This window comes from Cherax quadricarinatus, chromosome 41 (genome assembly GCF_038502225.1).
Source record: "Cherax quadricarinatus isolate ZL_2023a chromosome 41, ASM3850222v1, whole genome shotgun sequence".
Classification (NCBI taxonomy): Eukaryota; Metazoa; Arthropoda; class Malacostraca; order Decapoda; family Parastacidae; genus Cherax; species Cherax quadricarinatus.
Genome location: NC_091332.1, coordinates 1,518,857 through 1,543,590, shown reverse-complemented (window position 1 = coordinate 1,543,590; position 24,734 = coordinate 1,518,857). Strand labels below are relative to the sequence as shown.

Below are 24,734 nucleotides of genomic sequence, written 5' to 3'. Positions count from 1 at the left end.
AGCATAGGACCGTAGACGTGGCTTATATACTGTAGTGAGGTGAGGTGAAGCAGGCGGAGGCGGGGTCATAGTGGTACCATCCACTAGTCGAAGTAGGTCTTCGTCCAAAGGTTGAACAAGTGTTGAAGAATTCTTTGTAACAAGATCCCATGATGCTGCAGTGTCTGACAGTTGTGATGAATGGGATCTTGTTACAAAGAATTCTTCAACACTTGTTCAACCTTTGGACGAAGACCTACTTCGACTAGTGGATGGTACCACTATGACCCCGCCTCCGCCTGCTTCACCTCACCTCACTACAGTATATAAGCCACGTCTACGGCCCTATGCTGTACATTCTACAAGATTGATGGACTGAACACATCGACTCCAAGGGGAAATGGTATGGTGATACCTGAACTGTACATAAGTGTCTTTTTCCACATCGACTCCAGGTTGAGGGACTGATTACCTCATACTCCTCTCCTTACGCCTTCCTCTTTGTATTGGACTGATGAAGCCACTGTGTGGCGAAACGTTTCCTGAATAAAGATTCCCATATGCTGCATAAGTGTCTCAATCTTCAACAGAGTGGTGAGTGTTGGAGAGACGGGTGTGGGTAGAGTGGTGAGTGTTGGAGAGACGGGTGTGGGTAGAGTGGTGAGTGAACATTAAAATGGAATAAAATACCGACAGATTGTTAGGTAAGACACATATGCAACAGTTAGGTATCTTTATTTTGAAACGTTTCGCCTACACAGTAGGCTTCTTCAGTCGAGTACAGAAAAGTTGATAGAAGCAGAAGATACTTGAAGACGATGTAATCAGTCCATCACCCTTAAAGTTTTGAGGTGGTCAGTCCCTCAGTCTGGAGAAGAGCATTGTTCCGTTGTCTGAAACAATAAGGGTGATGGACTGATTACATCGTCTTCAAGTATCTTCTGCTTCTATCAACTTTTCTGTACTCGACTGAAGAAGCCTACTGTGTAGGCGAAACGTTTCAAAATAAAGATACCTAACTGTTGCATATGTGTCTTACCTAACAGAGTGGTGAGTGTTGGAGAGACGGGTGTGGGTAGAGTGGTGAGTGTTGGAGAGACGGGTGTGGGTAGAGTAGTGGAGGAGATTTCTGGATGGAAATAAATGGTATAAAATACCGACACAATGGAAATATAAACACATATGCTGTATAATGTGATCCTTTATTGACTACGTTTCGCCCACACAGTGGGCTTTTTCAAGTCACAAACAGATCTGTTTGTGACTTGAAAAAGCCCACTGTGTGGGCGAAACGTAGTCAATAAAGGATCACATTATACAGCATATGTGTTTATTTGAGGAGATTTCTGTTATTTATTTAACTAGTTTAGGTACATGTGTAGTGTGCTGATTTATATTATAGTTACACAGCAGGAACAAAGCTTGCCAAGTCTCCGAGACTATATATTTAATTTTGTCAAACAAAAGTGAATGCTATAGTGAATGGGATAACTGTTAGTGAATAATTAAAAAAAAATCTAGCTCTGCCCATCGTTTCTGTTACATAAAGAGAGTTTCGTAGGTAAGATAATGAAATCTATCAGCCTGAGCGGGAAGATCTTAGTAGAGCGATGATGATATCGTCACGCATTCCACTACAGACTGTGTTAATGGCTGGGGAAGGTGACTGGGTAGTGAGTTGGGGAAAGGTAGGCCGCCAGGTGAAGAGAAGCTACAAGTAACAGTGTGGTTACGTCTGCTGTGTGGTGCTGAGGCGCTGGTTAATGGCCTTGCTGCCTGCCAGTTCCTCTGACTCTCTTTATGCTCAACAACATGTACGCAGAGTTTTGAAGAAGAAGAAAAATAGATACTGTATTTGTGCTTAACGTTCAAAAGTGTTTGTGTAGTTAAAAGTTCTCAGTAAAGATGACACGTCCGGCATAAATAGTGTGACAAGGTCGGGTGCCTCCATGTGACCTTTCCTGAGGACCGGTGACCTTGACTCCCTCTTCGCTGTATAAACACTACCACGTGCTTTAATAATAAAAGTTCTTTGTGTCTCAGTAACGTTTCTTGCACAAAGGTGTCAACGACCGTAATGGTGCACTACGCGCTTTGGATGTGACAAGAAGTCACATCCAAAGCATACGGAGAAGTGTTTGTATTACTAATTATTCTGAAGCTCTGTAAGACCGACTAGGTTTTGATATTCCACATAACTTTGAATGTATCGCTTTCGGGAAATAAATAGTTTTTTTTATGTATGGTTGATGTATTACAGTGTTGTTGTAACGGTAGTTGCTGCTTGTGTTCTGTTCTACAGTGGCAGTGAGGGGAGGCTCCCTCCTGAGTGTCTTAAAACCTGGCAGCCTCTCCGTCAGCAGACAGTTACCGCCAAACATCGCTTGTGCTCTCACTAACGCTACTTGCACCATTCCACTCTTACACAACACCACCACCACCACTTAACATAGCAAGTGTCGCACATGCGTTACTGAATGTTACACTGGTCCGCCACCAGCCTCTCAACACTGTGAGTGTCCCACTGAGTTACCAGCTCCTACGCTGCTTCACCACCAGCCTTCAACACCGTAAGTATCCCACAGGAATTTCTGGCACATGTCACAATATTAGCCATAAAACTGCTCCTTCCATCTTGATCCTGCTGAAGAACAATCAACACAAAATGTATATGTTCTGGATTGTTTATTGTTACTATACAGAAACTTATTCCTCTTATCACTAATGTTGTGTTCATTCTTTAGATGGACATCTGGAAATGACAAGGTCCAAAATTTCTAAAACTATACGAGGTCGTACAGCATTCAGAAATGACTTGTTCGGATTCCACTAGATTTAATAGTATCTCTGAAGACAAAGGTCAGAGATACGTACACAAGGCGACATATACATATCCTCGACTAGACTTGACGAAGTTAGGTTGCCTGTAAGAGTGAAAGCTGGTGTGACGTCACTGTTCGACTAGTTGGGATGAGTTTCTCTCTACTGAGGTTGGGTGGGACACACAAGTGTTTATTTAGCGGAATCTGCCTTGTCACGTAAGTTGGTAGAATGATTAGTGAGTAGGAAGAGTGCTAGTAAAAGGAATGTTAGCGAGTAGATAGGATAGAATGATGGTTATTAAATATATTGCTAGTGACTAGGTACAAATTTTGTGGGTAGGTAATGTGCAGAGTCTGTCTCCACCACTTGTGTATCCAGGTCATTCCACTTTCTGACTACCTTGAGGCTAAACAAATATTTCCTGATATCCATATGCCTCATTGTACTCGTTTCCCGCCTCTTGAACAAGCTGTCTATGCCCACTTTGTCATGTTCCCGAAATTGTGTCTTTCTTGTCTTACCTAACCAAACCATACCACGGACGGGGATAGAACCCGCGATCAGAGAGTCCTTGGTATGGTTTGTTTGTAATCGTGTCATTACGATTTCGTGAGTCTTGTCTTACCTATTTCTGGCTGCGAGGATCGAGTCAAGGTTCCTGGCCCAACTTATCGACTACTACGAACTGTTGCACTCTCTTCCTCGCTTCTTGGGTCCTGTCAAGCCGCCTTGTGCAACTGAGCAAGTAATTCATCACCACTTCCTCGTTCAGCTCGTCTCACCTCCTGCAAAAAAATATTTCATAGACGAGGCCGCGGGGGCGTTGACCCCCAGAACACCCTCCAGATAGGGGAGGGTGTTCCTCTTCCAGAGGGGAGAGTAACGTTGCTAAAACAACAAGGCTTTCTCCAGTATATTTGCCAGTCGAGCTGGTTGACAAAGGTTAATATAGCACCTGTGGCATTCGTAACTCCCACTCACACTGAGTCACAGGAACCCGTTCGGTGTTTAACAAGTCTACACTGTTAGTCGGCATGGCTTAATTTAAAAATAATATTGAATGTTAGAATTAGAGGACATTCTATATAAAAATGATAAATCGTCCACCATAATACCGACCAAAATATTGGCACCAGTGTGCCAGGATGCCAATGGTAGTTCCTTTACTTTAGCCGGGAATCCAAGGCTGTTGATGCCAGGACCTTATACAGAGTTGTCCTTGAAGGAAATAAGATAATAACTGAACCATTAATACTGCTATCGTGACCCACTCTACCAGAGGCGACAGAAATCCCTTATACCGGGAATAAAGAGCCACTTATAAATAACTGACAGGTATGAGTCAGCATTTAAATAGTGGAAATGAACTATTTAAAATTTGAGATGTAAACTATGTCATGTATATGTATTGCCTATGAATAAGGATGTGTGAGAGCACACAATATGAATATGTAGAAAGAAACTATTAAAACTGCAGAGTATCTCAGCCACGAACCAACCTCATGCATACATTGCAGAGCTTAGAATATCGTAACTCCAGTGGTATGTTAATACGGGCAAATTGGAACAAAACAGACATTTTATTAACCAACACCTACACTTAACCTACATGTGCACTTAACTCGCGTGTGCACTTAATCAACATGTACTATCGATTATCACGTGCAGTTCCTGTGTAGCTTTCACTTCCTGTTCTCTCTCCCTCTCTCCTAGTGCTTTAGTGCCGTATCCTCTTCCTCCTTCCATCGTGGTTCCCTAATCCCTCCTTCCTATGCATCCTTCCCCTCCATTGCTCTTGTACCTGCGTCCAGACTCGGCTTTACCTATTTCTGTGTCCTTGTACCTGCCTCCGGCTTCAGCTTTATTACAAGGTAAAAAAGACCAAGGCTACTCATATTTTTCCATCTCTGGTTTATTGAAGGGATGCGATCATTAAACAGGTACCTGGATGTTAGTCGAGTGTTAGGTACCATCCTGGGGTACACCTTTGACATTTTTGTTAAAGAGCTGGGGTAGGATAACATTTATTTTTACATTCAACTGTAGATGAGAAATATGAGGGGAACTATTAAGAGATGCATATAAAAAAAGGTGTTTTGGTTGATTTGGTCCTACAAGATGCACATTCACGCAGCCTTGATCAGTCTCCCGTGGAGAGTTGCGTGGAAGATTTGTGTAACTTTTTGGATTTATGCAAGAGTTATGCAGTTATGTATCAGTCATTGGAAAACTCAAAAAACCCTGACCAATGTCTAAATCTCTTTTAGGACAACATGTGCGCATCGCGCGCCGCTTGTTTTCCGACGCGATTCAGTGCGTCAAAATTTCAGAACGTTTCCTGATATTTTTTTTTGCATTATCTTAGATAAAACTGATTTGAATAGGGTTATTAAAACTTGTATGTAACCCTAAATAAAGATAAAGAAAAAAACTAGCATCTGGCAGTGTGGTATCCAAGCAAACCCAGGTAACGTTCGAACCTGTAAGGATGGTTTGCTGAAGGATACAGTGAGATAAGCGGAATTACTGATGTAAATTCAAGATTCATTCCACTGGAAAGTTGTTGACATTTTTAAACCCTCATTACAAATTGAATCAACGTGAAAAAACTTGACACCTTATTTACTAACCAGTTTTTATATACTGTGCCTTATTATACAGGCTATGACATCTCTTAATTCATTTCAAAGTCCAGTATTGTAGTAGGTATACTGTCTCCTCCCCAAGATGCGACCCATGACAGTTGACTAGTATATTGGTCTGATTTAAATGTTAGGTGAACAGAGGCAACACTGCCCAGGTAGGTAAGGTTCGTCAGGCAACAGGACAAGTGCTTCCTGTCGCGGGTCTTAGGTAGATGATGACCCACCGTTGGAGCTTTGGGTCATCTGACCGAAGCCTTCCGCTGGCTTACCGGTCCAGTTATACCCATTTCTCTAGTTACACTGCCCAGAATACGACTCGCAGCAGTAGGCTAAGACACAGGTACCCGATGACTGATAGGTGAACAAGAGCGTAAGGAAACCTACCCATACGTTCCGCCGTGGATGGGAAAACTCACTCTTACTAAGAGTGATCCCTTGTATCACCATGGAAGTCACCACGGATAAAAATTAGAGAAAAAAAAGTGTCACGTCGATTTGATTCTTTTTGGTCGTTGTTGTAACAGGTTGTGAGTAACCTTCAGTACACTACATAGCGTACGCTTCCCTCTAAGTACAATTTTGTTTTCATTTACTTAGAAAAGTTCTAGCTAGAGCGAGGAGTCTAAACAAAGTCCTTTTCATAAGTCTGTCCACATACTTGTCTAATTACACCATCAATCTTGCGCAGGTAATTTTGGTCTCTCCGTCGCTCGTGTCTTCATGTTCATCGTCATCTCTGACGAGAACAATACTTTCCCTGCCTCCAGGTGTGGCAGGAAGAATTATTTCACCACCACACGCTGTAATCAGTGGCTTTAAGGCAGTGTCTAAAACTGTTGATGTACTGGGCCTTGTGTACCAGGTTATGATGTACCGGGCCTCGTGTACCGGGCCTCGTGTACCGGGCCTCGTGCACCGGGCCTCGTGCACTGGGCCTCGTGAATAGAACTCTTGAAACCAGGTACAAGTACGTAGCAGCATAACATCAATGGAATACAATACTGACAAGTTGACGAGATAAACACATTTCCAACACCTGGGTATCTTAATTTTGGAGAAAAAAATAATGGTACCCTAGTGTTGCATGTATCTAATTCCACAAGTATGTGGCAAATATACTGCTGAAATTATATGACTAATGTATTTTTTCAAACTAATATACCCTTCTCGGCACTGTACTTACCCATAGATCCTTCTCCTTAGATGAGATTTAAAGCCGATAGTGCCTTACACTATTCAATAGTTCATTTTTTTTTTCGCCGTTTCCTCGATTATCATAATTTTTCTGGTTTTACCTCCATGTCAAAATGTAATTGTTGGGGACAGAATTGATTTTTTCAGTTCAGTATTAATATATCTGAACGCGCAGCGACCGACACACATCTGGTAATGATTATATTCACAAAAGCTGCTATGTAAAACAAAATCAGTGATAACATTTCATTTAATCACTTGCAACTTCCTGTGTTCCTCACGAATCGACTCGGATAACACCATATCACAGCCGTTACTCCACCGATGGTATCACATTAATGTTTCACAGGATTTCAGATTTTCCTACGCATGTACTCGCTACTGGCTGAGGTCCGAATGAGTTATACGCTGACTAACGTCCACATGAGATACGCACTCGCTGCTGACTGAGTACATACAAGATAGTGACGTAGTTGTTTATAAGGTTGAGTTGCTTTACTTTCCATAGCAGAAGGCCAAGTTGATAATAATAAGACTTATTAACGTTGCATTGTACCACCATATATTATCTTTGTATTCCTAACGTTAAGTCTCCCTTTTGGTTCAAAGAGACAGAGATACAGAATTGGTTGGTGTGAAAGGGGACTAACGTCTTTGTGGAAAATACTGAGTGCGCGTCACTAATGTAGAAGAATGTTGAGACTATGTCTCCCTGTCATCATAGAGAGAAGGTTAAGTTTCTCTCGCAGACATCGAAATCGAGGTCAGCACAATGGTAACTTGTACTCATGAACTCCTCCCACAATCCAAGGCTAAGTAGGATTTCCCTCGTGACATAGACGCAGATTTTTGTAAAATTGTATTTAATTCCCCTCATACTCTGAATTAGAAATTACTTCATAAGACCATGTGAACCTGCGCAACACTGGCTATAGGAGTTATGTTTTCTTGCACAGGTTCTGAGAGTTAGGTTTACTCACTGATGTTCTCTCTTCCCAAACACCGTTGTTTTCCCACCCCAGCCAGGGCTATTCTCTCTCCCCCAGGAGGTGAGAGACGGATGACCCACCACCTAGCATGGGGACTTTGATGGTGTTATTTACAGTGGTAGCAGCGACGTTGTCGACGGCGCAGGAACAGGAAGGTTATCAAGGTCTCTTCAGCAACGTTGTGTCTGGCCTGCGCGACCTTCCAATCATCGGCAACGTTCTCAGAGCTTCTGTGGATCCCCTGTACAGGCCACTCGTCAGCCAGTTCCAACCCAGGAGCAACAGCAGTCAGTTGTATTCTTCAGGTTCACTCTCACTTTTGTCTTCAAACACTACAAACATTACAAATTTGAAATTCATTTATAAAGCCATTTCAACAACACACTTAGATAATCATGGTGTTCATGTACACATAGTTACTTCCACAAACCTTTTTTGAGAAGAGAATTATGGATGGCGGAGCACAAATGAATGCTAAAGTTGTAAATAAGTCACAGGATGTTAAGAATGATTGTGAAGTTCACATCAGTCGTCCAAACGTGATTTCTCATCTCTTGCCTTAATGTTAATTGGAAAGCAGATGGGAACCATCTCATATCGGTGACAAAGTCTAGAGAAGAAAGATTTTGTGCAGTCTAGGCCTATCCAGTACGGTACTAGTAGAGTGTGAGGTCATCAGATTTTTCCTCAGTGCTCCTTGAGCAATTTGTTGATCATTAAACCAACTAAAACTTAAAACTTTTGATGGTGAAAAAAAATTGCTCGCTCTAAATGCTAATTCTCGCCTCGAACCTTCAAAATATATCATAATTAACTTGGTGCTGTCAGACAGACAATGTATTCACACGAATTAGTACATGTTTAGCAGACCTCAACTACATCAGTTTCCACAACCACCACTAAACTCCCATAACAATAACATTTTTTTTCTTTTACAGAGGAGGGAGAGAGCGAATTCGGCGAGATGTGCTTTGGGGAACTGGGTTGCATTATTTCTGACGATGACTTCTTCCATCCCATCTACCGCCCGCTCAATCTTCCTCCAAACAGTCGAGAGGAGATCCATGTGATCTTCACCGTTCACTCTAGAGAGGACAATCTGGGCACCTCGGTGGAGGGTATCAACGTCACACAAATCCTTAACACGACGTTTAGCTCCGACAGAAAAACTAAGATATTGATCCACGGGTTCTTAGATCACTCAGGGGTAACTTGGATGTGGGTAAGTGAAAAAATTTTTTTTTTACTGCATTTGCTTGAATAATAAACTCATTGAGGAATGTGGTTTTTACGTTATGATTATAAAATAATTTCCGACATAAGAACTGTGAAATAAACCAAAAGTATTCTATATTTTTTGGTTAATACCTAATATACAGTCTCATACATGTTATTATGAAGTTTAGTAAATAAAACTCGCTGATTTACGGATATAAATAACCCTACCAGGACATGGTTCGGTCCCTTTTGCTATACGACGACTTCAACGTGGTGACGGTGGACTGGTATAAGAACATAAGAACATAAGAACGAAGGAACACTGCAGAAGGCCTACTGGCCCATGCGAGGCAGGTCCAAGTCTCCTACCGGCTTAAGCCAATGCACCCAACCTAGTCAGGTCAGGTCACATTGACTTAAGGGAGGAACACGGCAACCGACCTGATAGCTATCAGGTCTAACTCACACCCACCCACATCTACTCATGTATTTATCCAACCTCTTTTTAAAGCTACACAACGTTCTGGCCTCTATAACGGTACTTGGGAGTTTGTTCCACTCATCCACAACTCTATTACCAAACCAGTACTTTCCTATATCCTTCCTGAATCTGAATTTTTCCAACTTAAAACCATTGCTGCGAGTCCTGTCTAGGCTAGATATTTTCAGCACACTATTTACATCCCCTTTATTTATTCCTGTCTTCCATTTATACACCTCAATCATATCCCCCCTAATTCTACGTCTTTCTAGAGAGTGCAGTTTCAGGGCCCTTAGTCTATCCTCATAGGGAAGGTTTCTGATACATGGGATCATCTTTGTCATCCTCCTTTGTACATTTTCCAGAGAATTTATATCCATTCTGTAATACGGTGACCAAAACTGTGCAGCATAATCTAAATGAGGCCTAACCAAGGATGTATAGAGTTGAAGAACAACCTGAGGACTCCTATTATTTATGCTTCTTGATATGAAGCCAAGGATTCTATTAGCTTTATTGCGAACACTTATGCACTGTTGTCTTGGTTTCAGATTACTGCTAACCAGAACTCCTAAATCTTTTTCGCAATCCGTAATATTAAGATCTACATTATTTAGTTTATATGTGGCATGGTTATTGTCCTGTCCAACATTTAGAACTTTGCATTTGTCTATATTAAACTGCATCTGCCACTTCTCCGACCACTGCATCAGTCTATTCAAATCTTCCTGGAGTGCTCGAATGTCCTCATCAGAATGAATTCGACGGCCTATTTTGGTGTCATCGGCAAACTTGCCGATGTCGCTCTTTATGCCCTCATCTATGTCGTTTATGTAGATTGTGAACAGCAGGGGGCCCAACACTGACCCCTGTGGAACACCGCTCGTGACACTTCCCCACTCTGATTTCTCCCCATTTATGCAAACTCTCTGCTGCCTATTTGTCAACCATGCCTCTATCCAGGAAAAAATTTCTCCTCCTATTCCATGTGCTTTAATTTTCCTCAACAGTCTCTGATGTGGGACCCTGTCAAAAGCCTTACTGAAGTCCATATACACAATATCATATTCATTACCATGATCTACCTCCTCAAATACCTTAGTGAAAAAAGTTAATAAATTCGTAAGGCAGGAACGCCCCTTTGTAAAACCATGCTGAGATTCGTTGATTAATTTATGCTTTTCAAAGTGGCTACGAACTGCCTCGGCAATTATTGATTCCATAAATTTTCCCACTATGGAGGTCAGGCTTATTGGTCTATAGTTCGAAGCTAAGGACCTGTCACCTGTTTTGAAAATAGGTATCACATTTGCCATTTTCCACTTATCTGGCACCATGCCAGTTTGTAGTGATATGTTGAAAAGATTAGCCAAAGGTGTGCTAAGCTCCTCTTTACATTCCTTTAGAACCCTTGCATACAGTTCATCAGGGCCTGGGGATTTGTTAGGTTTTAATTTATCTATTTGCCTAAGGACCATGTCACTTGTGACCCTAATAGTGCACAGTTTATTATCGTCCTGTTCTACATAATTTTTCATTACTGGAATATCGCTGGTATCCTCCTGTGTAAAAACTGAGAGGAAGTATGTGTTAAAAATTCTACACATTTCCTTATCACTGTCAGTGAGCTGACCCGAGGAACTTTTGAGTGGGCCTATCTTGTCCCTGATCTTACTTCTGTATACCTGAAAGAATCCTTTTGGGTTAGTCTTCGATTCTCTTGCAACTTTAACCTCATAATCTCTTTTTGCTTTTCTAATTCCCTTTTTTATTTCTCTCTTTAACTGAATATATCGATTTCTCAATTGCCCCTCTCCTCTTTTGATTTGCCTATATATGCCTCTCTTTTGACCAATCAGATATTTTAATCTATTGTTCATCCATTTAGGATCATTTTTGTTTGATCTGATTTCCCTATTTGGAACATAATTTGACTGAGCAGCTAGAACTATGCCCTGGAAAGCATCATATCGGCAACCGTCACCACCTACCTGACCCTTAGTCAGGTCATTCCAGTTCAGCCCACCTAAGTAATTTTTCAGTCCTATGAAATCAGCCAAGCGAAAGTCAGGGACGGAGACTTGATTGCCATTATTAGGGGAATTCCATGATATATTAAAACTGAGTGATTTGTGATCACTTTCCCCAAGCTCATCATTAACCTCAAGATTATTAATTAGTGTTTCCCTACTGGCAAGAACCAAGTCAAGGAGGTTATTTCCCCTAGTTGGCTCTGTCACAAACTGTTTTAAAAAACAATCCTGGATCGTATCAAGAAAGTCACCTGACTCTAAATTTCCTGTCAAATTGCTCCAGTCAATCTGTCTATAGTTGAAATCTCCCATTAGCACAACATTTTCGTATGTAGATGCCTTACGAATTTCGTCCCATAGAAGTTTACTGCACTCCCTATCAAGATTTGGGGCCCTGTAAATCACACCCAAAATTAGTTTTTCTCGGCCCTCGAGAAGCTGTAACCAAACAGATTCAGTGGCTGACGCTTCTAATTTAATATCTTGTCTAACACAACAATTTAAATTGTCTCTGACATACATCGCTACTCCACCACCTTTCCTGTTGACCCTGTCAGTGTGGAATAATTTATAGCCTTGTATGTGACATTCAGAGGGCATCTCTCTATCTTTCAGATTGAGCCAGGTCTCTGTTATAGCAATAATATCTATGTTTCTTGCACTTGCAATTAATCTTAGCTCATCTATCTTATTTCTTACACTCCTGCTATTAGTATAGTAAACCTTAAGGGAGCTAGTCCCTTGCTGCCCTCTGCTGTCCCCCTTTGTTTGCTGACCTGATCTATTGTCTTTATTTATAACTTCATGCTGAATGCCTTTTATACATTTACTGTTTCCAACCCAAGTGTTGCAACCTGCTTGTTTCCCACACACACCCATACCTCTATCTTCCATCAGTTTAAAATCATAGGCATTTCACCAATGGCCTTCTCAATCGAGTCTGCAAGTGCTACCACCCCAGCCCCAGAGAGATGTACCCCATCCCTTGCATACATATCATGTTTGCCATAAAAGTTGTTCCAGTTGTCAATGAATGGGATTGCAAGTTCCTTGCAGTATCTGTCTAGCCAGCAATTTACACCAATTGCCCTAGACAACCATTCATTTCCTACTCCCCTTCTAGGCAAGATGCTACATATGATTGGGATCCCTCCCTTAGACTTAATGAAATCTATAGCTGACCTGTACTTATCTAGCAGCTCTTCTCTCCTACCCTTCCCAATATCATTTCCACCAGCACTGAGACAGATAATGGGCTTGTTCCCATTACCTGACATGATATTATCCAGCCTGTTGACAATGTCCCCAACACCAGCTCCAGGGAAGCACACTCTATCTCTCATCTTCTTATTCCTATTACAAAAAGCACGGTCAATATATCTTACCTGAGAGTCACCAACCACAAGAATGCGCTTACCTCCATTAGCAGGGGCAGTAGTACCCTTACCTTCACTGGCCACTGAAGTACATTCATCCTGAAGAACAGAGAAGCGATTTCCTACCTTCAGATCTTCACTCTTAACTTTCCTTACTCTGATGCGCCTTCCATTACTGTGAACCACTCGCCACTTGTAGCAGGTGCTGGACTGCACCTCACTGCTGGTAGCCGTTGCTACCTCCCCAACTACAGCCTCCTCACAGCGAGAGACAGACTGCACCTCACTTGAAGCCTCATTCCCCACAACTCCAGCCACCTCACACTCTCTCCCAGACCCATTGAAGTGGTCCTTCAGCCTCCTAATCTCCTCCTGGAGAAGCAAGACCTCCTCCTTCAACTCTCCAACCTCAATTTTTAAAACACTGCAGAAGCAAGCCATGCTTTGTAACCGTCCACACTAATCCCCAAAGCAGCTCAGGGTCTGTGACCTCACGTGACGACTGACCACTGACTGTAGGAATGAATTGTAGGAGTGTGTGGAAGTTGATGTGTGGACCTGTGTCGTAGGAGGTATGGGAATGCTTTGTAGGTGTGGGAATAAATTGTAGGAGTATGTGAGTGAGCTGTATAGGGTGTAGGAGTGTGTTGTAGGGTGTCAAAGGGACTTGCAGATGTGTGGGGAAGAGATGTAGGGCTATGGGGTGAGTTGAAGAGATGTGAAAGTGCAGTAGGGTCAAGAGCTGCAGCTAATACCCTAAAGCGTTGTCAAGCCTAGTAAAGGAAGCTCAGCCTCCTCACAGACACAGCTAGGAAAATAAGGTGTTGGTTCAGGCTAAACAAGCCTAGAAACAGGAACCCCACTCTCTAAAACAGGTAAAATTTGATTCCGATTAGCAGAGGCATTGTCAAGATATTCAGTATTAATTATTTTCAATAATATGACCTTTATTGTCACTCAATGATGTAACAGTCTCCAAATCCTGCAAGAGGAAAATAATTATTAGGCTTAAATAAAGTCTAATTTTCCATGTTAGAGATGGGTAAGATATGAATTATCTCGAGAACAGCTTAATAATAATACCCAGAACTACGTTTATATATGATCATAAGATAGTATGGTATCTTGTGGGCATGTGTGTGCAGGCTACGGGATGAAGCAGCCGGTGGGTCACCTCGACTTTTACCCCAACGATGGCAGGAATCAGCCAGGCTGTGACTCCCTCACTCGCGTCCCCCTCACAGCTCTCACTGACGGCCTCAATCTTTACGAAGGTTAGTTCCACCTTCTCATTTTCATTCATGTTTATCTTGAAATGATATATTTTGAGCATTTATATACCATGAATTTATCGTAGGTAATTTACACACGTGTTGAACTATGTATGATAATTGTACCGGCCGTATCCCACCAAGGCGGGGTGGCCCAAAAAGAAAAACGAAAGTTTCTCTTTTTAAATTTAGTAATTTATACAGGAGAATGGGTTACTAGCCCCTTGCTCCCGGCATAGCTTACGCATGGCTTAAGAAGGAAGAATTCTGTTCCACTTCCCCATGGAGGTAAGAGGAAATAAACAAGACCAAGAACTAGAAAGGAAATAGAAGAAAACTCAGAGGGGTGTGTATATATATATGCTTGCACATGAATGTGTAGTGTGACCTAAGTGTAAGTAGAAGTAGCAAGACGTACCTGAAATCTTGCATGTTTATGAGACAGAAAAAAGACACCAGCAATCCTACCATCATGTAAAACAATTACAGGTTTCCGTTTTACACTCACTTGGCAGGACGGTAGTACCTCCCTGGGTGGTTGCTGTCTACCAACCTACTACCTACAACTATTATGTATATATATATATATATATATATATATATATATATATATATATATATATATATATATATATATATATATATATATATATAAATATATATATATACATATATATATATTGTTTAATAAATGTATGAAAGAGGGGAAGGTACCTAGGGATTGGCGGAGAGCATGTATAGTCCCTTTATATAAAGGGAAAGGGGACAAAAGAGATTGTAAAAATTATAGAGGAATAAGTTTACTGAGTATACCAGGAAAAGTATACGGTAGGGTTATAATTGAAAGAATTAGAGGTAAGACAGAATGTAGGATTGCGGATGAGCAAGGAGGCTTCAGAGTGGGTAGGGGATGTGTAGATCAAGTGTTTACATTGAAGCATATATGTGAACAGTATTTAGATAAAGGTAGGGAAGTTTTTATTGCATTTATGGATTTAGAAAAGTCATATGATAGAGTGGATAGAGGAGCAATGTGGCAGATGTTGCAAGTGTATGGAATAGGTGGTAAGTTACTAAATGCTGTTAAGAGTTTTTATGAGGATAGTGAGGCTCAGGTTAGGGTGTGTAGAAGAGAGGGAGAATACTTCCCGGTAAAAGTAGGTCTTAGACAGGGATGTGTAATGTCACCATGGTTGTTTAATATATTTATAGATGGGGTTGTAAAAGAAGTAAATGCTAGGGTGTTCGGGAGAGGGGTGGGATTAAATTATGGGGAATCAAATTCAAAATGGGAATTGACACAGTTACTTTTTGCTGATGATACTGTGCTTATGGGAGATTCTAAAGAAAAATTGCAAAGGTTAGTGGATGAGTTTGGGAATGTGTGTAAAGGTAGAAAGTTGAAAGTGAACATAGAAAAGAGTAAGGTGATGAGGGTATCAAATGATTTAGATAAAGAAAAATTGGATATCAAATTGGGGAGGAGGAGTATGAAAGAAGTGAATGTTTTCAGATACTTGGGAGTTGACTTGTCGGCGGATGGATTTATGAAGGATGAGGTTAATCATAGAATTGATGAAGGAAAAAATGTGAGTGGTGCATTGAGGTATATGTTGAGTCAAAAAACGTTATCTATGGAGACAAAGAAGGGAATGTATGAAAGTATAGTAGTACCAACACTCTTATATGGATGTGAAGCTTGGGTTGTGAATGCAGCAGCGAGGAGACGGTTGGAGGCAGTGGAGATGTCCTGTCTAAGGGCAATGTGTGGTGTAAATATTATGCAGAAAATTCGGAGTGTGGAAATTAGGAAAAGGTGTGGAGTTAATAAAAGCATTAGTCAGAGGGCAGAAGAGGGGTTGTTGAGGTGGTTTGGTCATTTAGAGAGAATGGATCAAAGTAGAATGACATGGAAAGCATATAAATCTATAGGGGAAGGAAGGAGGGGTAGGGGTCGTCCTCGAAAGGGTTGGAGAGAGGGGGTAAAGGAGGTTTTGTGGGCGAGGGGCTTGGACTTACAGCAAGCGTGCGTGAGCGTGTTAGATAGGAGTGAATGGAGACGAATGGTACTTGGGACCTGACGATCTGTTGGAGTGTGAGCAGGGTAATATTTAGTGAAGGGATTCAGGGAAACCGGTTATTTTCATATAGTCGGACTTGAGTCCTGGAAATGGGAAGTACAATGCCTGCACTTTAAAGGAGGGGTTGGGGATATTGGCAGTGATGAAAGTATTTTCTTTTTGGAGATTTTCTTTCTTTTTTAGGTCACCCTGCCTCGGTGGGAGACGGCCAACTTGTTGATATATATATATATATATATATATATATATATATATATATATATATATATATATATATATATATATATATATATTTTTTTTTATTATCACACCGGCCGATTCCCACCAAGGCAGGGTGGCCCGAAAAAGAAAAACTTTCACCATCATTCACTCCATCACTGTCTTGCCAGAAGGGTGCTTTACACTACAGTTTTTAAACTGCAACATTAACACCCCTCCTTCAGAGTGCAGGCACTGTACTTCCCATCTCCAGGACTCAAGTCCGGCCTGCCGGTTTCCCTGAATCCCTTCATAAATGTTACTTTGCTCACACTCCAACAGCACGTCAAGTATTAAAAACCATTTGTCTCCATTCACTCCTATCAAACACGCTCACGCATGCCTGCTGGAAGTCCAAGCCCCTCGCACACAAAACCTCCTTTACCCCCTCCCTCCAACCCTTCCTAGGCCGACCCCTACCCCGCCTTCCTTCCACTACAGACTGATACACTCTTGAAGTCATTCTGTTTCGCTCCATTCTCTCTACATGTCCGAACCACCTCAACAACCCTTCCTCAGCCCTCTGGACAACAGTTTTGGTAATCCCGCACCTCCTCCTAACTTCCAAACTACGAATTCTCTGCATTATATTCACACCACACATTGCCCTCAGACATGACATCTCCACTGCCTCCAGCCTTCTCCTCGCTGCAACATTCATCACCCACGCTTCACACCCATATAAGAGCGTTGGTAAAACTATACTCTCATACATTCCCCTCTTTGCCTCCAAGGACAAAGTTCTTTGTCTCCACAGACTCCTAAGTGCACCACTCACTCTTTTTCCCTCATCAATTCTATGATTCACCTCATCTTTCATAGACCCATCCGCTGACACGTCCACTCCCAAATATCTGAATACGTTCACCTCCTCCATACTCTCTCCCTCCAATCTGATATTCAATCTTTCATCACCTAATCTTTTTGTTATCCTCATAACCTTACTCTTTCCTGTATTCACCTTTAATTTTCTTCTTTTGCACACCCTACCAAATTCATCCACCAATCTCTGCAACTTCTCTTCAGAATCTCCCAAGAGCACAGTGTCATCAGCAAAGAGCAGCTGTGACAACTCCCACTTTGTGTGTGATTCTTTATCTTTTAACTCCACGCCTCTTGCCAAGACCCTCGCATTTACTTCTCTTACAACCCCATCTATAAATATATTAAACAACCACGGTGACATCACACATCCTTGTCTAAGGCCTACTTTTACTGGGAAAAAATTCCCCTCTTTCCTACATACTCTAACTTGAGCCTCACTATCCTCGTAAAAACTCTTCACTGCTTTCAGTAACCTACCTCCTACACCATACACTTGCAACATCTGCCACATTGCCCCCCTATCCACCCTGTCATACGCCTTTTCCAAATCCATAAATGCCACAAAGACCTCTTTAGCCTTATCTAAATACTGTTCACTTATATGTTTCACTGTAAACACCTGGTCCACACACCCCCTACCTTTCCTAAAGCCTCCTTGTTCATCTGCTATCCTATTCTCCGTCTTACTCTTAATTCTTTCAATTATAACTCTACCATACACTTTACCAGGTACACTCAACAGACTTATCCCCCTATAATTTTTGCACTCTCTTTTATCCCCTTTGCCTTTATACAAAGGAACTATGCATGCTCTCTGCCAATCCCTAGGTACCTTACCCTCTTCCATACATTTATTAAATAATTGCACCAACCACTCCAAAACTATATCCCCACCTGCTTTTAACATTTCTATCTTTATCCCATCAATCCCGGCTGCCTTACCCCCTTTCATTTTACCTACTGCCTCACGAACTTCCCCCACACTCACAACTGACTCTTCCTCACTCCTACAAGATGTTATTCCTCCTTGCCCTATACACGAAATCACAGCTTCCCTATCTTCATCAACATTTAACAATTCCTCAAAATATTCCTTCCATCTTCCCAATACCTCTAACTCTCCATTTAATAACTCTCCTCTCCTATTTTTAACTGACAAATCCATTTGTTCTCTAGGCTTTCTTAACTTGTTAATCTCACTCCAAAACTTTTTCTTATTTTCAACAAAATTTGTTGATAACATCTCACCCACTCTCTCATTTGCTCTCTTTTTACATTGCTTCACCACTCTCTTAACTTCTCTCTTTTTCTCCATATACTCTTCCCTCCTTGCATCACTTCTACTTTGTAAAAACTTCTCATATGCTAACTTTTTCTCCCTTACTACTCTCTTTACATCATCATTCCACCAATCGCTCCTCTTCCCTCCTGCACCCACTTTCCTGTAACCACAAACTTCTGCTGAACACTCTAACACTACATTTTTAAACCTACCCCATACCTCTTCGACCCCATTGCCTATGCTCTCATTAGCCCATCTATCCTCCAATAGCTGTTTATATCTTACCCTATATATATATATATATAATAGTTGTAGGTAGTAGGTTGGTAGACAGCAACCGCCCAGGTAGGTACTACCGTCCTGGTAGTAGGTTGGTAGACAGCAACCACCCAGGGAGGTACTACCGTCCTGCCAAGTGAGTGTAAAACGGAAACCTGTAATTGTTTTATATGATGGTAGGATTGCTGGTCTGTCTAAAAAAGAAAGAAAATCTTTTATCACTGTCAATAAGATCACATAAACAGATGATTTTAGAATATGCAAGATTTCCAGCTTTCGTGATACTCCTTGATAATGTGAGTAGTCACGACAGCGCTTGGAATTTCTCTATTCTTTCAGAGTGGTTGTTTTGCATATATATATATATATATATATATATATATATATATATATATATATATATATACATATATATATATATATATATATATATGTATGTATATGTATGTATATATGTAAGTCATTCCCATAGCCAAGGGCGAGGCTATAACATGGAATCCATCCGGTTACTGACCTAGCTATGCCCTCCCCTAACCTGATCATCTATACTATTATATTAGATGTCTCGGAGATATCATTTCTGAAATCTTTATGTATTGTCATTCTTTTGATATTTTGCAGTCGTTCACTGACCTTCTTCCTCAGGTCTAGACGCGGCACAGAAGGAACTCATCGCTTGTAACCACAACAGAGCTTCCAAACTCTTCACTGACTCTATCCTCACGCCCTGTCTCTATACAGCTTTCCAGTGCCAGTCTTACCAACACTATATGAACGTGAGTATCACTGATTTATACTTGGTGAGCCTGATTTTATTTTGTATTAGACATTATTTATTTTAGAAGCCTCTAATATCTCTGACAAGACGCGTCCTCAGGGTCCCCACATAAGCCATCGATGGCAGTCTGTTAATGCTGTATGACCCTTGCGAGTTTAGTGTTTTTTGTGAATATAACCAAGGATTACCTCAGACCAAATAAGGAAAACTGCAGATCAGAATGTGTTCTTTAATGTATTTCATATCTACATTAATATGATCTACGTTATGTAATGATGTTGGTAGAATTACTGGCAGTGTTGGGTGAAAGAACACAATTGCAACTAATGCGACAGTTTATTGCAACGGCTAGGTCCGTCCGGGTTCGATTCCCAGCGAGGGTAGAAACATTGGGCGTGTTTCCTTACACTGGTTGTCTACGTTCCCCATCAGTAAAATGGGTACCTGGGAGTTAGTGGACTGGTGTGGCTCGCATCCTGGGACAACACTGACCTAATTTGCCAGAAATGCTCTGCATAACAAGGGGCTTTCTATATAGTAGTATGTCACTGATGTTGGTTATGGTCTGTATACCTTGTACATGTACTTGTAGAAATAAAAATATTATTATTAATGTTAAAGCTCCTGGAGAGCGAAACGTTGCCACAATAAAAGGTCGCATTAGTTGTACTTGTCATTTTACCTAATAAGATCTACTTTATAAAAGAGAAAGATAGCCGGACAGAAGGATGGACGAGAGGCTCGAACCCGTGGTCCCAAAATTGACAGGTCCATGGCTCTACTGCCTCGGCTACCAGGCTTCTCAAGACAGCCAGTAAGTATGTTCGTGAATCCTTCAGGGCGAGTGTGTGAGCTGTGGGGAGGATGGGAGTGGTTGTGCTCGTCTGGGTCTTCATGCTGACAAGTGGACAGGCAGTAATCAGAGCCATGTGGCCTTCTACCTCTCCACTGCTCCCGGTCCTCACTACTGCTGTATGTCGTCAAATGTTTTTTTGAAAATATATTTCAAAAGTACCAGGAAATTATTGTCCCCTGTATATTCTGCAAATATTAGGACGATTAAAAATACGTACGGTAATTCAGATTCAGTATTTGATTTTAAACATTTTGTTCCTTTACAGTGTACCATTATCGATTAATGTTAGAATTGGCTGACCCTGAAGGACTTGAGGGAATTATCAGGGGCAAATTGAAAGTATCTTTCATTACGGACGACGGGAGTATTCAGGATTTTGACCTTACGGAAAAGTAAGTAACATTCTCAATTAAATTTTATTCCTGTAGTAGATAAAACTGTTCAGATAAAAAATATGATATATAATTGTCTTATTTCAGCGGGCCGCTGATCTTCGGCCGTGGAAGAACGTACGTGTTCTTTGTGTACCACCAGGAGGACCTGAGCAGTGCTAGCGAGGCTCTCGTCCACTGGACTTACGAAGCTGATATGTTCAACCCGCTGAGCTACTGTGTCATGTTCTGTGACACCAGCCTTCCCCTGGCCAGACTCACTTTCACCAGTGTCGACCATTTGGCTACTGGGTGAGGTGCTGTCATTCAAGTACTGTATAGGTCATTCGGAATAGTAAAGACATGATTAATAATCTCGATAATCCCGAGACAATATCATTACTCTCACGTCCAGGCTTCTCTCACAGAGTAGAAGTACAAAAAAGTTTTCTTTTACCAGGTACTTAACTGAGTTATTACAGGAGCCTCGTTGACACGTATGTATTCCTAGAGGCAATCACGTAATCGTAAACGCCACTGTGAGTACAATTATCGATATCCCAAACAATTGTTGAAGTCACGACACAGTTGTAAATCAATCTTTTATTATCACAATGTTTCTCTTTGTGTGGAGCAAAGCTTGATCCAGCTAAACACGATGTTAAGTTATCGTTGTCTTTCCTTCCTCAGTGTCACAGAGGAGAGAAGCGGTGAAGCTGTGATGTGTCATCAGCAAGGTCTGGATGTTCTCCAGGTTGTCAGCGAGACAACGGTGAAGGTTGTGTCTTCGCCAGCCTGCCTTAACATCACCTCCTCAGAGGTCAACTCTCGCCACAGTAATAATACCTTTAACCTACTCAGTGCTGGAATTGCCTCTATATCATCCATGTTCTTCATCAAGTAGATGTAAAACATAGTAGGTAAACGTAGGGTTCAATACCCTTTTAGATTTAGCTTTTCTGTAGTAGTAGTAGTAGTAGTAGTAGTAGTAGTAGTAGTAGTAGTAATAATAATAATAATAAAAATAATAATAATAATAATAATAATAATAATAATAATATGGGTACACTGAAAGGCGCAGTGAGTTTCTGATATTCAGAAAAGTCTCTTTCTTCTGTTGCAGTGTGAAGAAATTTCTTCAGGAAAAACTTTCAGAAATTGCATTAGTTTAAGGTATTTAAGTTTACATGAAGCGCTAAACCAATTTGAGTTATTCGGCGTATGGATTGCTGAAGGCTCTGTCCTCCGTCTGCTCATCGAGGCTCTGGCTTATCACTAAATTCTTGGCTGTAACCCCCCCTCCCCCAATAAATAAAAAACTGAAGATCACGGAGACAAAGTATGTGTAAAAGAATTGGGAGTAGGTAGAATAGGGTCGGCAGTGTACATGCAAAAAATAGGGAATAAGCACAGTAGGGTAGGCTGTTTAACAAGACTGGATAGATAGTTTAGGATAGGCAGTGTGGACAGAGTAAGTAGGTATGTAGAGCTGGACAGGTAGTGTTACTAAAGAAAGCGAGAAGGTAGGTATTGTATCACCTGTGTTAATACCTGTTTGGAAAGTGCACCTGTATCCACCAGAGGTCACTGGATGCTGATGGCTCAGTTTCTTCTACACATCTCCGTCAAATACATTACATAAGAACTAATAGCAAGGCTTCAGAAACAAATAAAACAGCTGGATTTTGAGAAAATCTATTTGTATCAGAGTAGACTTATGCTCGTTGTGCCCCGTCTCCAGTGTTTAGTTTAGTTTGTTGAGACAACTTTTCGCAGTGTTTAGAGCTCTATGCAGATCGAAAAGTCTTTCCAATAAAAGTTTGCTCTCACCTTGTGTTGTTTACGTCACTGTTGTCAGCAGTAGACCATTTGGATACGCATTTTTATCAGTTTCCATTGTTAAAGTATTCTTTTGTCCCACTTCGTTCTCAGTGCTGCTTCGTGCCATTGTTCTCCTTCTTGATGTTGCTTAAAAATAATTTATTTCCGTATACATGTACAGCCTTACATGTTGTGCTGTTACTGTACACACAACGTTATAATCTCAAATAAATATATTTTTCAAGTTTGATCATTTAATTCCTTAAATATCATTCGTTAACACGATCGTCGTAGGAAAAGTTAAAAGTAGAGACGTCAGGGATCCTTCGTGGTGGTTGGTTAATGAGGTTTAAAGCCTACCGACTACACCAGACGCATTAAGAGTGTATGTAACTTTTTCCTCACCACAGAAGAATACTTTAATTCTTTAAATAGGGATTAACGTAAACACTCAGCATATATATGCTGAGATAAATACATTTGTTGTATCAAATGCTGTATGTTGTATTTGGTGTTAAGGTTATTAACTATTAATGCAATGAATGGTGAATGTGGATATAAAGCAAAAACGTAAAAGAAGGGTTATTCAAGGCGTTTTTACCCTTTAAAGGGAAAGGGTTGGTTAATAGTTTAAGGAAAACCAAGAAAATCTAGCAGATTGTTTTATTTTCACTGAGGACATGTAGGTCCTTCCCCAGGATGTAACCCACTATAGTCAACTAACACAAGAGGCATCTGTATACTACAAGTGTTTCAGACGATGTCTTAATACTGGTGAAGGACTGTTGGGCCAATGAACTGTAGCAACCCTCCCCTTCCTCGGCTCAAAACTGATTACCTCCCATTCCATATACATGTATATATATATATATATATATATATATATATATATATATATATATATATATATATATATATATATATATATATATTTGGGGTCCACCTCTGGTGTAAATTGTGGGACCCATAGCCTCGGAGAAGTGGAGAAAAAGGCTTCAAGGAAGAATATTTGGATTTCTTCCTGAAGCCGTTTGAATATTCCACTTCCCCTACCACCCCATCTTTTAGTATATATTTTTTTTTTTACCAATAGGAATATTTTATTACATAATATGGTACAGAAGATTTAAGAGATACATTGTTGATATAAAGGTGGCATATAAGGTACATGTTGTTACGTGTGTATCACCGATTATAAGGCGAAAATCTCATCCAGCTCCTCAGAGCTGGGGCGTGTGCCCAAAATACAGTAGGCATTACCCCTTTGAACAGCCGCACTGAGCCGCTAGTTACCCTGATGAGTCTTTTTCCCAGCTCCTTAAGGAATTTAGATGCACTCTTTCCCCATGAGCCAAGGGTCTCTGAGCCTATGGGAACAAACATATAATGATGGGCAAGTTCTCCATATTTTCTAGACTTTTGGGACTCCCTGAAGCTGGCAGCTGCCCCTCCTTCCTCCCTGGTGTATTGGAGATAGGTATCAGCCAAGGTAGATGCACATGTATAGTCCCACACCACCTGCTTCCCATCTGTCCAGGCTTGAAGGGTGATACCATCTGGACGCTTCTGGCTGCCATCAGATCTGCATAGTTGGGGTGGCTCCCTTACTGCTGGGCATCCAGCTGTTGTGAGGCTCCTCTTGATAATGTTATTAACCTCCTCATGTCTTGCAATCTTTCCCTCGGATTTACGGCACACAAGACCATGGTACCCGAATCGGTCTGCTGCTTCACTGCCACAAATACACCTGTGTTCGGCGAGAATAGGGGCGGCAAGTCGAAGGGCAACACCGATGCGGATGGTCTGTGGGTCGAGGCGTGTGCATATATATATATATATATATATATATATATATATATATATATATATATATATATATATATATATATATATAAATAGTAGAGACCTTGAGGAAGGTCCACAAGGTCCACCCTGTGCATGACTATCTACATTTGTTGAGAGTCATGCACTGCTCCTGGCAGCTAAAATACTGTATTCAACAAACGTTGTCAGATTAGATACCTTGAATCTATGTTTACATTTAAGATGTGTTGTCTTGCATCCCTGAGTAGTGATGCAATTATTGTATCTCCACTCACTAGTTGAGTAGCTTTATTAGTCTTGAATATGGACAGAAATACTAACATTAAATAACAAAAAAGGCACAATACCGT

At 41.0% G+C, this 24,734-nt stretch overlaps 2 protein-coding genes across 2 annotated transcripts in view; both read left to right on the top strand.

Annotated features, from left to right (window-relative positions):
• The window catches only part of LOC128695853 (pancreatic triacylglycerol lipase), a 36,556-nt gene extending 14,858 nt beyond the window's left edge, over positions 1-21,698 (top strand). Inside the window, exons 6-11 of the mRNA XM_070092886.1 lie at positions 13,884-14,012; positions 19,380-19,510; positions 20,352-20,484; positions 20,634-20,760; positions 20,848-21,051; positions 21,430-21,698. Coding sequence (XP_069948987.1) covers positions 13,884-14,012; positions 19,380-19,510; positions 20,352-20,484; positions 20,634-20,760; positions 20,848-21,051; positions 21,430-21,643 — 938 coding nt within the window. The 3' untranslated portion in view covers positions 21,644-21,698. The remainder of the gene's footprint in view (positions 1-13,883; positions 14,013-19,379; positions 19,511-20,351; positions 20,485-20,633; positions 20,761-20,847; positions 21,052-21,429) is intronic.
• On the top strand, positions 1,327-9,157 carry LOC128695767 (pancreatic triacylglycerol lipase-like). Its single transcript, XM_070092832.1, has 4 exons — positions 1,327-2,549; positions 7,688-7,917; positions 8,569-8,852; positions 9,080-9,157. Exons 2-4 carry the CDS (start codon positions 7,719-7,721, stop codon positions 9,155-9,157), a joined length of 561 nt encoding a protein of 186 aa, XP_069948933.1. The 5' UTR covers positions 1,327-2,549; positions 7,688-7,718.
• Positions 21,699-24,734: the final 3,036 nt, after the last annotated feature.

What these genes read in the sequence shown, in the direction of transcription:
- LOC128695767 (XM_070092832.1), top strand. Translation starts at nt 7,719, where the DNA reads ATGGGGACTTTGATGGTGTTATTTACAGTGGTAGCAGCGACGTTGTCG. An exon ending in CCAACCCAGGAGCAACAGCA is followed by an intron (nt 7,918 to 8,568) that starts GTCAGTTGTATT and finishes TTTCTTTTACAG; the next exon opens with AGGAGGGAGAGAGCGAATTC. An exon ending in CAGGGGTAACTTGGATGTGG is followed by an intron (nt 8,853 to 9,079) that starts GTAAGTGAAAAA and finishes TAACCCTACCAG; the next exon opens with GACATGGTTCGGTCCCTTTT.